The sequence below is a fragment of the Pongo pygmaeus genome, chromosome 23 (genome assembly GCF_028885625.2).
Source record: "Pongo pygmaeus isolate AG05252 chromosome 23, NHGRI_mPonPyg2-v2.0_pri, whole genome shotgun sequence".
NCBI classification, from domain to species: Eukaryota; Metazoa; Chordata; class Mammalia; order Primates; family Hominidae; genus Pongo; species Pongo pygmaeus.
Window position 1 is genome coordinate 31,129,538 of NC_085931.1, and position 12,829 is coordinate 31,142,366.

Consider the following 12,829-nt stretch of genomic DNA (forward strand, 5'->3'; position numbering starts at 1 on the left):
TTTGCAAGTGAAAGAAACAAAGTTAATAGAAGTAATCAAGGTGTTCTCTTGGGTCCATTTTTGTTAGGGATAAAGATGTACGGTTGTAGGTTATTTGAATGTTTCTTCTGTGTCAGAGGAATTTGATACAACAGTAAGAAGGTGTTTTGGAGACAGAAGTGATTACTCTCACTAGAATGCAATTGCTGTTTAAGACAATGGGAGAATGCTTGTTTGTGTGTTTCTGGGTTTATAAAGGCAAGACAGTCACCCAGTTAACAGGGCTAGGTTCTCTGTTAGTTTTGAGAGTCACTGTGTGTTCTCTCGTGTCAGTTGCATCCATCGTCCCTAGCTTGAGGCCTTTTTGTGGATAATATACATGCTGCCTTCACGGGTATGAAACAGGTGTTTACATAGAGTGTTAAAAATATAATACTTTACCAACTTGCCTTCTTCAAATATTCTGAGGGCTGTTTTTAATGCCATCTGTCTCTCTCTTTTTTAAGCTCTGCTTATGATAATGTCAACAAAGTTCGAGTAGCTATCAAGAAAATCAGCCCCTTTGAGCACCAGACCTACTGCCAGAGAACCCTGAGGGAGATAAAAATCTTACTGCGCTTCAGACATGAGAACATCATTGGAATCAATGACATTATTCGAGCACCAACCATCGAGCAAATGAAAGATGTGTATCCTTTTTAGGCAACTGGCCAATTCCACTGCTTGGTAACCTTGTTGAGTAAATAGAACTTGAAATTTCCTGAACTTAAAGGAAAAGTGCATTAAACATGCTAAAGGGAAAATTGTAATCTGTTTGCCATTTACTCCCTAAGTCATGGAAAATCTTGGTTAACTCCGTTTGCAGGCATGTTTTTTCTGTCCAAGGGATGGTTTGTTGTGATGATGAAAAGGTAAAGGGAAGATCAGTAGTAGACCAAGAAAGAGGGTGCCCTGGCTATCTACCTGGTGAAATCAGAACTGTCCTTATCTTAGAGTCAGGTTACCACTTTAGGTCTCAGTTTCCCCACCTTTAAAATGAAGGAACTGGTTGTCATGATCTTTAAGGTCAACTGAGCTCTGAAATTATGTGATTAGCTCTGACCAACATTTAGAAATCTGGACTGAACAGATCTAGAGGATGCTGCCTGGGTAAAGGCTCCATTTGAAAGATAGAGAGGTTAAGTATACTGAAGAGGATCTGCCAGAGGGAGAGGGTTATACAGCACTCCTACCAGTTTACCCAATTTGTATTCCGCCCCTCCAGGGTGCGGGAGCTTGCTGTTTCTAGGCAGCCCTTTCCATTTTTAAACAACTCTGTTAATAAGTTGTAGTGATATTTGAAGTGAAATGCCTCCTGCCACTACCACCTGTTGGTCCTGCTTTACTTCTTGCCATGAAAATAAGCCTCTGTCAGATGACAGATTTTTAAATCATATTTCCCTTGAATCCCATGCTGCGCCTCCTATAGCATAAATCTGTAAGAAACAGAGAATAGTGTTTACACAGAAGTGAGTAAAAGAAATGCAGAAATACTGCTAATGAAGTAATACTATGATGAAGTTAAAGGCTAAATGCTTTAATAATTTAATTTCTGTAAGAAAGAAAGTAGCCATAGCTAAAGTTTTAGGTAGTTAAATACGTGACCAGGCAAGAAAGCATGAGGAGCAAAACTAGCACAAACCCCTTCTTAGAACGACTTGCCCATAGTCTTATTTATTTAGGATCTTAACAGTAATGGAAGAGTCAAGAAAATAGACTTAGGGTTGGATTTACTAGCAAGAGTATGTTTCTAGACCTGTATTTCTGGAAGTTTTATGTTTGGCTTTTGAGGAGCTTGGGAGAGGAGGGGAGCGGCAACAAGTAAAAAGAATAGTGACATTACAGGTTACTGGACCAAACAGAGGAGGGAGTATGTGCTACTTACAGGCTACCAGTGTTTCCAGCAAACCTTGGAGGGGGTTAGTTAATGGTGGAAAATTTAGAGAGCAAACAGGTTTGAGACTTCAAGATTGACCAGAATTTCCCTAACAGCCTGTTTCAGATCTCAGTCTAGGCCCATAGCTGCATCAGTCAGATGTAATGCCTGCCATCTCACAGGACCTAAAAGGAGTTAACGACTTCAGATTCCTTCCATGAAGGATACCAAGTTTTCCTCAGTTTCTTTCCTTTAAGGCCCTCGTGGTGTAATGATGGACTGTTTGGGAAGAGAGTCAAGAGAGGATGCGTTTTTGTTTTCAATGCTTTGCTAAATGTGACCAGCTAAATGGTGTTTTACCTTAACCTGTGCAAACAGATATATAGTACAGGACCTCATGGAAACAGATCTTTACAAGCTCTTGAAGACACAACACCTCAGCAACGACCATATCTGCTATTTTCTTTACCAGATCCTCAGAGGGTTAAAATATATCCATTCAGCTAATGTTCTGCACCGTGACCTCAAGCCTTCCAACCTGCTGCTCAATACCACCTGTGATCTCAAGGTCAGCCAGGTTATTTACTATTAAGGTGATAAATATTGAAAAACCCTTTCACTGAAGCATAGTTATATTTGTCATTATTCATATTTTAAATTACACCAGAAATACCCAAAAACATTTTTATGGCAAAAATGCTAGTAAAGTGTGGTAGTCCTCTTCTTCTTCCTTATCCCATTGCTCCTTTCTCCCCAGAGATACCTTTTTTTTTTTTTCCTTAAGGACAGAGTCTTAGTATGTTGCCCAGGCTGGTCTGGAACTCCTGGGCTCAAGCACTCCTCCTTTCTTGGCCTCCCAAAGTGCTGGGATATTAACGTATGTGGGCCACAGCACCAAGCCGAGATAACTAACTACTATAACAAATTGGTGGCCGGTTGCAGTGGCTCACGCCTGTTATCCTAGCACCTTGGGAGGCCAAGGTGGGCGTATCACCTGAGGTCAGGAGTTCAAGACCAGCCTGGCCAACATGGCGAAACCCCATCTCTACTAAAAATACAAAAATCAGCCGGGCGTGGTGGCACGCGCCTGTAATCCCAGCTACATGGGAGCTGAGGTAGGAGAACCGCTTGAACCTGGGAGGCAGAGGTTGCAGTGAGCCAAGATCACACCACTGCATGCCAGCCTGGGTGACAGAGCAAAACTCTGTCCCCAAAAAACAAATTGGTGTATTTTCTCCCAAAGTATTTTCTATGCTCTTGCATACATGTGTACTTTTATACTTTATATAGATAAACAGGATCATGTACATTATGTGTCAGTTTTTTGTTCGTTTGTTTTTTGAGACGGAGTCTCGCTCTGTCGCCCAGGCTGGAGTGCAGTGGCATGGTCTCAGCTCACTGCAAGCTCTGCCTCCCGGGTTCCCGCCATTCTCCTGCCTCAGCCTCCTGAGTAGCTGGGACTACAGGCGCCCGCCACCACGCCCGGCTAATTTTTTTTTTTTTTTTTTTTTTTGTATTTTTGGTAGAGATGGGGTTTCACCGTGTTAGCCAGGATGGTCTCGATCTCCTGACCTCGTGATCCGCCCACCTTGGCCTCCCAAAGTGCTGGTATTACAGGTGTGAGCCACCGCGCCTGGCCTTATGTGTTAGTTTTAAGATCATCTGTTTTGTTGGTGACATTTTTCTTCAATAAATTTTATTCCAAAGATAGCAGCAGAAAACTTAACCTCACTGACTTTAATACCTAGTAAGGCATTCCAACTAAATAAGAAAACCCCAAATTCTTTACAGTCCTCAGAGTTCTGAAAATATGCAGCATTTACATATTTCTGTTTTAATGGGTGTCACAGGTAAACGAGGGAAATTTATGGATATCTTAGATGTGACAGAGCGATGTCAATTCAGTCTAAAAAAATGCACAGGAATTCAAGAAGACGTAAATAAATGGGAAGACATCCTATGTCCGTGGATCATAAGACTTAATACTGTTAAGATGGCAGTATTCTCCAAATTGATTTGCAGATTTAGTGCAATCCCTATCAAAGCCCCAGTTGTTTTTTCAGTTGTTTTTTGATAGAAATTGACAGGCTGATCCTAAAATTCATATGGAAATTCATATGGAGAACTGATACACTTCCTGATTTCAAAACTTACTGCAAAATACAGTAATCAAGACAGTGTGCTACTGGCATAAGAATAGACATATAGGTCAGTGGAATAGAAGTGAGAGTCAGTAAATAAACCCATGTATCTCTGGTCAACTGATTTTTGGCAAGGATGCCAGGGCCATTCACTGGGGAAAGAACAGTCTTTTCAGCAAATGAATCTGGGACAACGGAATAGCCAAAGATGAAAAAATTAACTCAAAATGGCTGGGTGCAGTGGTTCGCGCCTGTAATCCCAGCACTTTGGGAGGCCAAGGCCTGTGGATTGCCTGAGCTCCGGAGCAAGACCAGCCTGGGCAACATGGCAAAACCCCATCTCTACCAAAAATACGAAAAAATTAATCTGGGCGTGGTGGCATGTGCCTGTGGTCCCAGCTACTCAGGAGGCTGAGTGGGAGGACTGCTTGAGCCTGGGAGGTGGAAGTTGCAGTGAGCAGAGATTGCGCCACTGCACCCCATCTGGGGTGACAGAGCGAGACCTTGTCTCAAAAGGGAAAAAAAAATTCAAAATGGATTGAAGAACTCAATTAAAAGCTAAAACTTTAATACTCTTAAAAAACATAGAAGTAAATCTTTGCAATCTTATGTTAGGCAAAGCCTCTTAGACATGACACCAAAAGCACAAGCAACAAAAGAAAAAAAGTAAGTGGATTCCATCAAGATTAGAAACTTGTGCTGCAAAGCAAACCATCAAAAAAGTGAAAAGGCAAGCCACAGAATGAGAGAAGGTATTTGCAAATCATACATCTGATAAGGGACTTACAACTAGAATATATGAAGAACTCTTATAACTCAATAATGAAAAGATAAATAGCCTAGTTTAAAAAATGGACAAAGGATCTGAATAGACATTTCTCTAAAGAAGATATACAGATGGCAATAAGCACATGGAATGGTAGATGCTTGACATCATTAGTCAGTAGAAAAATGCAAATCAAAATTACATTGAAACAACTTCATGCTAACTAGGATGGCTGTAATTAAAAAGTCAGATAATAAGTGTTGGTGAGGATTCCACTCCTTAGTGAAAATGAAAACATGCATCTACACAAAAACTTGAACACAAATCTTCATAGTGGTATCGTTCACTATAGCCAGTAAGTAGAAACAATCCAAATATCCAGCTGATGATGAATAAATAGAATGTGGTGGATCCACACAGTAGAAGAGAAAGGAGTGCAGTACTGATAATGCTACAACATGGATGAATCTTGCAAACATGTCTGTGAAGGAAGGCAGCCACAAAAGACACATATTGTATGATTCTGTTTACATGAAATGTCTAGAATAGGCAAATCCATAGAGGCAAAAATTAGATTAGTGGATTACTGATTGCCTAGGGCTAGAGGAGTTGGGAGAATAATGAAGGAAGGAATACTAACTCACTGGAATTTCTTTTTGAGGTTATAAAAATATTTTCAAATTGGATGGTGGTAATGGTTAATTCCACCATTATAATACTAAAACCATTGAATTATACACTTTAAGTGAGCAAATTGTATGGTGTGTGAATTATAGGTTAATAAAGCTACTTAAGTACGTATAGATGTATAGCAATAATCATTTATTGGATTTCCGTTCAACAGACACTCCTATGAGAAGCCCTGTGAGATACAGCAGACAAGAGAGATGAGGGTCTGCCCTTGAAATCTGAAAACTGATAGATCAGAAATCTGGTAGACAGTAGGTGATTATAATGAGATGTTCTGTAACTGAGATGGAGAAAAAGATGGTGTACAAATGCAAAGGAGAGAGGTGGGCTAGCTCTGGCTGGGGCTGGGAGGCAGCAGGAAGAAGGTGGTATCTGTGCCGGCCCTCGAGGATGGGTAGCTTTTCTTGTGGGAGGCCAGCGGCTGTATTGGACATAGGATATCGTAGGCACGTAGGCAGAGAGTACAGAAATAAAATAAGAAGGGAGGGACTACTACCGAAAACACTGAGTCTTCCTCCCTGTGGCTGCAACATTGGATGAGTAATAGGGAGTCATCGACACTAAGCTAGAAAGGTTGGTTGCAAGTAGATCATGGGGAACCTTCTAGAACTGTGTGTAAAAAGCAGTGTGTTTTGTCACAGTGGGTGAACACGGTGGCCAATGTCCAGTGAGATGTTGTAGAGGACAGCTTCCTTCATCAGATATTGTGTGGATTGGACTCTGTCACCTCTTAGGATCCTTCTGATACAGGTTTATGTCCTTTCCACATGGGACGGAACCAGCTCCTTTCCCTGGATCAGTGCAACCAAGAGTCAGGTGGGCACAAAACGAATAAAGCTATGTTTAGGATGGCTGTACTACTTCTTTGGCACTTAATGATTTTCTTGAAAATTTGCAGTGAATATTTTTATGTCTCCTCGTGTTTTTTTTTTTCTTTTGGTTATCATCACAGCCCTGTTATGGCAGATTGCTTTTGTTTTTGGAGAGACATTCTCAATCAATATTTTAAGCATATAACATTTCTGGGAAGAATTGGCTCTTATTTTTGCTTGAAAGCGTTCATCCTTAAGAATAAAACAAATAGAACCAGACTACTTTCTCTGTTGTCTCTTCCCAGTTTGTGGACTTGTCTTTAAGGCCATTCTGTTCACCTACTCTCACTCACACACACGAGTTGTTGGCCGTGGCATAATTTAGGCGTCGTCTTGAAAACCCAAGTTAACACAAAGAATCAGAAGCATAACAGTATTTTTTTGATATTTAAAGTGGTACAATTGACTAATATTTTATTTTATTTACTTTTTCGAGACAGAGTCTTGCTCTGTTGCCCAGGCTGGAGTGCAGTGGCGTGATCTCAGCTCACTGCAGTCTTCACCTCCTGGGTTCAAGCAATTCTCCTGCCGAAGCTTCCTGAGTAGCTGGGTGGTGGGTGCCCACCACCATGCCTGGCTAATTTTTGTATTTTCAGTAGATAACGGGGTTTCACCATATTGGCCAGGCTGGTCTTGAACTTCTGATCTCGTGATCTGCCCACCTTGACCTCCCAAAGTGCTGGGACTCTACAGGCGTTTGCCACTGTACCCGGCCTTTACTAATATTTTAAAAGTATACAGCAGTCAGGTGCCATGGCTCACGCCTGTAATCCCAACACATTGAGTGGCTGAGGCAGGTGGATCACCTGAGGTCAGGAGTTCAAGTCCAGTCTGGCCACCTTGGTGAAACCCTGTCTCTACTGAAAATACAAACAAATTAGCTGGGTGTGGTGGCGCACGCCTGTAATCCCAGCTACTTGGGAGGCTAAGGCACGAGAATCGCTGGGAGCCAGAAGTTGCAGTAAGCCAAGATGGCACCACTGCACTCCATCTCAGAAAAAAAAAAAAAAAAGTATACAGCAATGTGTGTGCATCATTCTCATGGGTATAAATGTGAGAAGAGAGAATCTAATTCAAAGATGAGTATGGTATGTCACTGATTTGTTACAGTGAGCGTGTCGAAGCAGGGCAAGAGGCAGGGGCAGTTGAGTGTGCATATGACAGTTGAGAACACCACATGAGGAGAGGACTTGTGTTTGCTGGAGCTCTGGGATCACTGCACATTTATCACATCCTCAGTGCCTTGTGGTGACCGTGATGCCCATTCCCACAGGTTCCTTGGCCTAGGAAGTTTGTAACTTGCAGCGTCACTGACCTCCTGTTATTTAGGTCCTTTCGAATTTTCAAGAGGATTTCTTCAACCTTCATCCAATGGCTTCTATGTTACAAAGTGTTTTTTACTCTTGAACCCTTACAAAATATCTTGTACCCTTATCGATATCAGCTATTATCAGTGTCTTAGACCTTTAACTTTTGGCTCTGGTATCAGTCAAGGCCGACAGAAATAAGCTTACTTTTTGATTTCCGTAAACATGCTTTGCACTTATTTTCTGAAGCTTAAGACCCAGCAGACGTTGACATCTTAGGACCCTTCTGGGATCCTCTCTTGTAGACTTTATTCTTCAGGACCACGGGAACTCACCAGGGTTACAGACCCTATTTGGAGGCTCTGCTAGCACATTTCTAGTGTAACTACCAGGGAACGTGAGCTATACTAGTCTGTGCCCTTGTTTACTAGACTGATCCCACAGAAATCCCAGTAGGAGTCATAAGATGCTGGGATCACAACATGTGAAAATTCTGGCTATGCCTGTGAAAGACTCTGATAGATACAAATGAAACACGTCTTTGGGGCATCCTTTGTTTTTGAAAATCTGAATTTACACAGCCCAAAAGGTATATTTTCTTGTACCATATTTTCCTTTGTATGGAATTATACTGAGTACTACTGCTTTTTTATTTTGTAGCCTTGGCATTGTATTGATTAGTGTCAAGTAAATTTGGTTAGTCTTTGATATTATAGTGTTGACAGATCTTAAAAAAAAAATCATGGCCGGGCATGGTGGCTCACGCCTGTAATCCCAACACTTTGGGAGGCTGAGGTGGTTGAATCACCTAAGGTGAGGAGTTCGAGACCAGCCTGGCCAACATGGTGAAACTCCATCTCTACTAAAAATAGAAAATAAGCCACTCCATGGTATTGGAGGGCCAGATGATGAAAGGCCAGTAGATGCTTGAGACCGGAGAAAATGAGAAACTATGTATTTTTAAAAAATAAAATATTCTTTAGTATATGAAACTTTAAAAAAAAAAAAAAGCTTTGGGAGTAGGTTTGACTACCTGGAAGAAGGAAGTGGGAAGAATCTTTGGAAATACTTATATTTATAGACTAAGTAGAAGACTAGCAGAAAGTAGAGTCTGAGAAATAGAAGGCCAGTGCAGATCTTCACAGCAGTCCTGAGAGCTCCAGCAGGACAGGCTGAGAAAAGGGTACTGGTTGGTTTTGGTGACTTTACCCAGAACAGTTTTTGTCAGTTCACCGAATTGAGATTGCTTTGTGCTAAGCAGATAATGAAAGGTAGGGATGCTTCTTAAAGTGTGCTCTGTAAAGACTTCTTCAGCCTGCGTCCTGGTCTCTAACATGTTGATTGCTTTTCAGGTTGTTGGGAAAATTAAATCATGATTTTCTAGAATGCCCAGAAAGTATCTGCCACTTAGTAGCATTATTATTGCTATTGCCTTTTTTATTTTTGTGATGTTTTGATATGAAAGGTTAGAATTTCTAAGAAGTTATCCTGTTTTTTTTCTCTCTTAGATCTGTGACTTTGGCCTGGCCCGTGTTGCAGATCCAGACCATGATCACACAGGGTTCCTGACAGAATATGTGGCCACACGTTGGTACAGGGCTCCAGAAATTATGTTGAATTCCAAGGTAAGGACTAAGTTTGCATAAAAAGAAATCCAGTAAGTAAGAGAACTTTCTGAATGCATTGCAGTAAGCCGTAAGTCTCCCTCTGTGTTGAGAGTTGGCCTATCTGGCCAGAGCCAAGGTACTGTCTTTTTTGAGACAGGTTGTTACTCTGTCACCCAGGCTGGAGTGCAGTGGCACCATCACGGCTTACAGTCTCAACCTCCTGGGCTCAAGTGACCCCCCTCACCTCAATCTCCAGAGTTACTGGGACTACAGAGTGCACCGCTACACCTGGCTAATTTTTTTTTTTTTTTTTTTTTTCGAGATGGAGTCTCCGTCTGTCGCCCAGGCCGGAGTGCAGTAGCACAGTCTCGGCTCACTGCAAGCTCTGCCTCCTGGGTTCACGCCATTCTCCTGCCTCGGCCTCCCAAGTAGATGGGACTACAGGCTCCCGCCACCACGCCCGGCTAATTTTTTGTATTTTTTAGTAGAGATGGGGTTTCACCGTGTTAGCCAGGATGGTCTCTTTCTCCTGACCTCATGATCCACCCACTTCAGCCTCCCAAAGTGCTGGGATTACAGGCGTGAGCCACTGTGCCCGGCCACATCTGGCTAATTTTTAAATTTTTTTTGTAAAAGTAGAGCGTCTTCCTATATTACATGTTGCCCAGGCTGGTCTTGAACTCCTGAGCTCAAGGGATCCGCCCACCTCAGCGCCCCCCCCCCTCCCGCCCCCCGCAAAGTGCTGGGGTTACAGGGATGAGCCACCACACCTGGCCCCAAGGTGCTGTCTAAATTTTGTTCGGCATTGAACTTCTGGGCCCTAGGGCTCAGCCTCTCTGCCTCAGCTGGTATAGTGCTGACGGTTGTAGAGTAGGAGGGAGTGTGCCTCTCCAGTCACTGTTAGCATAAGTGGTCTGTGTTTCACTCCTTGGACAGCTGTCCTGAAGTCCTGCCTATCGCTGTCACTGTTAGGTGCAGGCTGGGTTTGTTGTAGAGGTTATTCAGTAATGTGTATTTCTGTGAACATGGGCCAGGGCTATTCTATAAAGGTCAAATTTATCTGATCATGAAGAATGTCTCTTTGGCAGAATTATATTGTAATTTGTTGTACTTGAAGAAAACATAAATGTGGACAGAGTAGGAACTGCCGTGGATTCTTTTGAAATTACATGATTTCCTGCTTCCAAATGAAGTGCTTTCCTCTGCATCTGTGAGTGGCTATAGAGAGTGCATCCAGGTCTCATCCACACTCTACTAGCAAGGTCTGTGTCTTGGTCATAAGAAATGGTTGAATAAGTTTACAAAAGCCCAGAAAAGTGAAGTCTGACATTTTTTCTTGGGTTTATGAGCCAGGAGGCAAAAATTGAGGGCTGCTATGGAGATTGAGATTCAGTATTTTTCTGTTATTTGCAAATAATATATGAATAAGGTGTGAAAATTGAGTAGTTAAGTAGGCCTGACATACTACCTGTATCTAGTATCTCAGGATTATAAGATTCTTAAACACAGTTCCCTCTGCTGTCATGTAAAGATACTTGAAGAAAAGCAATAAAAATAGACATTGGATCTTGTATCTAGGGCCCAGGAACCAGAAATAGTCCTGAGAGGCTTAGTGAAAATGAAAGAACAGGTCTAATTAGCTTATAGGCTTCTTTTTCTTCCTCCATCCTTTATTACTAGTACAGATAAGCTATTAGATTTTTTCATAAGGAAATGGAATTTGTTTAAAGCATTTAGTTTTTCTTGATATTCTACATTTGTTCAGTTTAGTTATAAAAGTAAAATCTCATTAACATAAATTCCATTATAGAGAAGGATTTGGTGTAACAGATGTTTCAGAGAAGAAAATGCCATGTTGATTCTCTGTAATTCTATATCACAAATAATCCCACACAACAGGTTCTTTCTCTGACTGGCCACGTGACAGCCATTCTAAACAAGGAGCACTGGCATGCCAGTGTTCAGTGCCAGTTGTAAAGGGAGCTGTTGGTGTGCCTTTGTCCTGGTGTGGCTTCTTGGTCTTGCAGTCTCCGTTCTGACTTAGATGTCCCCACTGTCTCCACTTCTCGATTACCCTCCAGGGAGAAGTAGCCAGAGAGGGTGTTCTTCAAGATGACCAGCTTTTCCTTCTACTTGCAGGGTCACCAAAGTGAAAATTGAGTGTTCATTTTTTTCTTATTTGCAATACCTGTAGCCTGAGAATGTTACTTCTAGCAATTGTCTTCATTTTGTTTATTTTTATTAATGTAGAAAATTATCAAACCCATAGAAAAATTGAGAGTAGAGTGAACACCCATATGCCCCTGTCCTTGGTTCTCCAGCTATTAACATCTTGTCATATTTCTTATCCCTCCTTCCCTCTCTTACTCTTTGCTTTCTCTCTCTCTTTCTTCTTCTGTCTCTTCTCTTTTGTTAGACCATGTGACACTTCACCAACATAAAACACTTCACTCCTAGACCCTTTGGTACATACTAATGCTCCTTACAAGGAAGGTGTTCTTCCCACAGCTAGAGTACCCTTACCCTTTCATAAAATGATCAGCATTAATTCCATGACATCCCATCCTCCCAAAAAAGTCTAAGTAACTCTGTTTTCAACACATGATTTAATTGTTTCTTGCATTATTCTTAGTCTAGAACAGTCTTGCCCTTCCTCTCTTCTTCAAGACATTCAGTGCTTTGCAATGTACAGATCAGTTTCTCAGAGTGGTTCACATTGTGGATTCTTCCAGTGAGTTCTTCCTGATGAGATGTAGCTTGCACGTTTCTGACACGACCACTACAGATTCCTGAAGACGGTGCAGAAGTAGCTGGGACTACAGGCGCCCGCCACCAGGCCCGGCTAATTTTTTTGTATTTTTAGTAGAGACAGGGTTTTACCATGTTACCCAGGATGGCCATCCTTGTTTCCCAGCAGCCTTCCCCCAGTGGTTCAGCACTTACTTCTGTCAGTTATCATACTGGGGGTTATAAAATGGTAATTTTCTAAATTTATTCTTCCTTTTACTTGTATTAGCTAGAATTCTTCTATGAAGATTTTTCCCATTTACCCTTTCTCTTCCTCTGTATCCTACCTTTGTTTTTAAGACACTATTACAGACCCAGGATTTTTTTTACGTGTTCTCCATTTTAATTTTCTTTCTTTTTTTTTTTTTTAAACTCATATTGTCCCAGTTTTGAGACGCTAGAGCACTCTGTGTACATATTTGTAACGTTTTATAGAATTTCAGCTTTCAGAAAACTTGCTCTGTTTTAGCTTGTTTAGGAAAGAAAAAAAAATTTTTAAAAAGAAAAGTTGCCGGGTGCGGTGGCTCACACTTGTAATCCCAGCACTTTGGGAGGCTGCGGTGGGTGGATTACTCGCCAGGAGTTCGATACCAGCCTAGCCAACTTGGTGAAACCCCATCTCTACTAAAAATACAAAAAATTAGCCAGGCATGATGGTGGACACCTGTAATCTCAGCTACTCAGGAGGCTGAGGCATGAGAATCATTTGAACCCGGGAGGCAGAGGTTGCAGTGAGGTGAGATCACACCACTATACTCCAGCCTG

At 41.8% G+C, this 12,829-nt stretch overlaps 1 protein-coding gene across 1 annotated transcript in view; it reads left to right on the top strand.

Moving 5' to 3' along the window:
• The window catches only part of MAPK1 (mitogen-activated protein kinase 1), a 106,827-nt gene that overhangs the window by 58,191 nt on the left and 35,807 nt on the right, over window positions 1-12,829 (top strand). Inside the window, exons 2-4 of the mRNA XM_054469062.2 lie at window positions 486-668; window positions 2,273-2,462; window positions 9,179-9,295. Of these exons, the coding sequence (XP_054325037.2) occupies window positions 486-668; window positions 2,273-2,462; window positions 9,179-9,295 (490 nt within the window). The remainder of the gene's footprint in view (window positions 1-485; window positions 669-2,272; window positions 2,463-9,178; window positions 9,296-12,829) is intronic.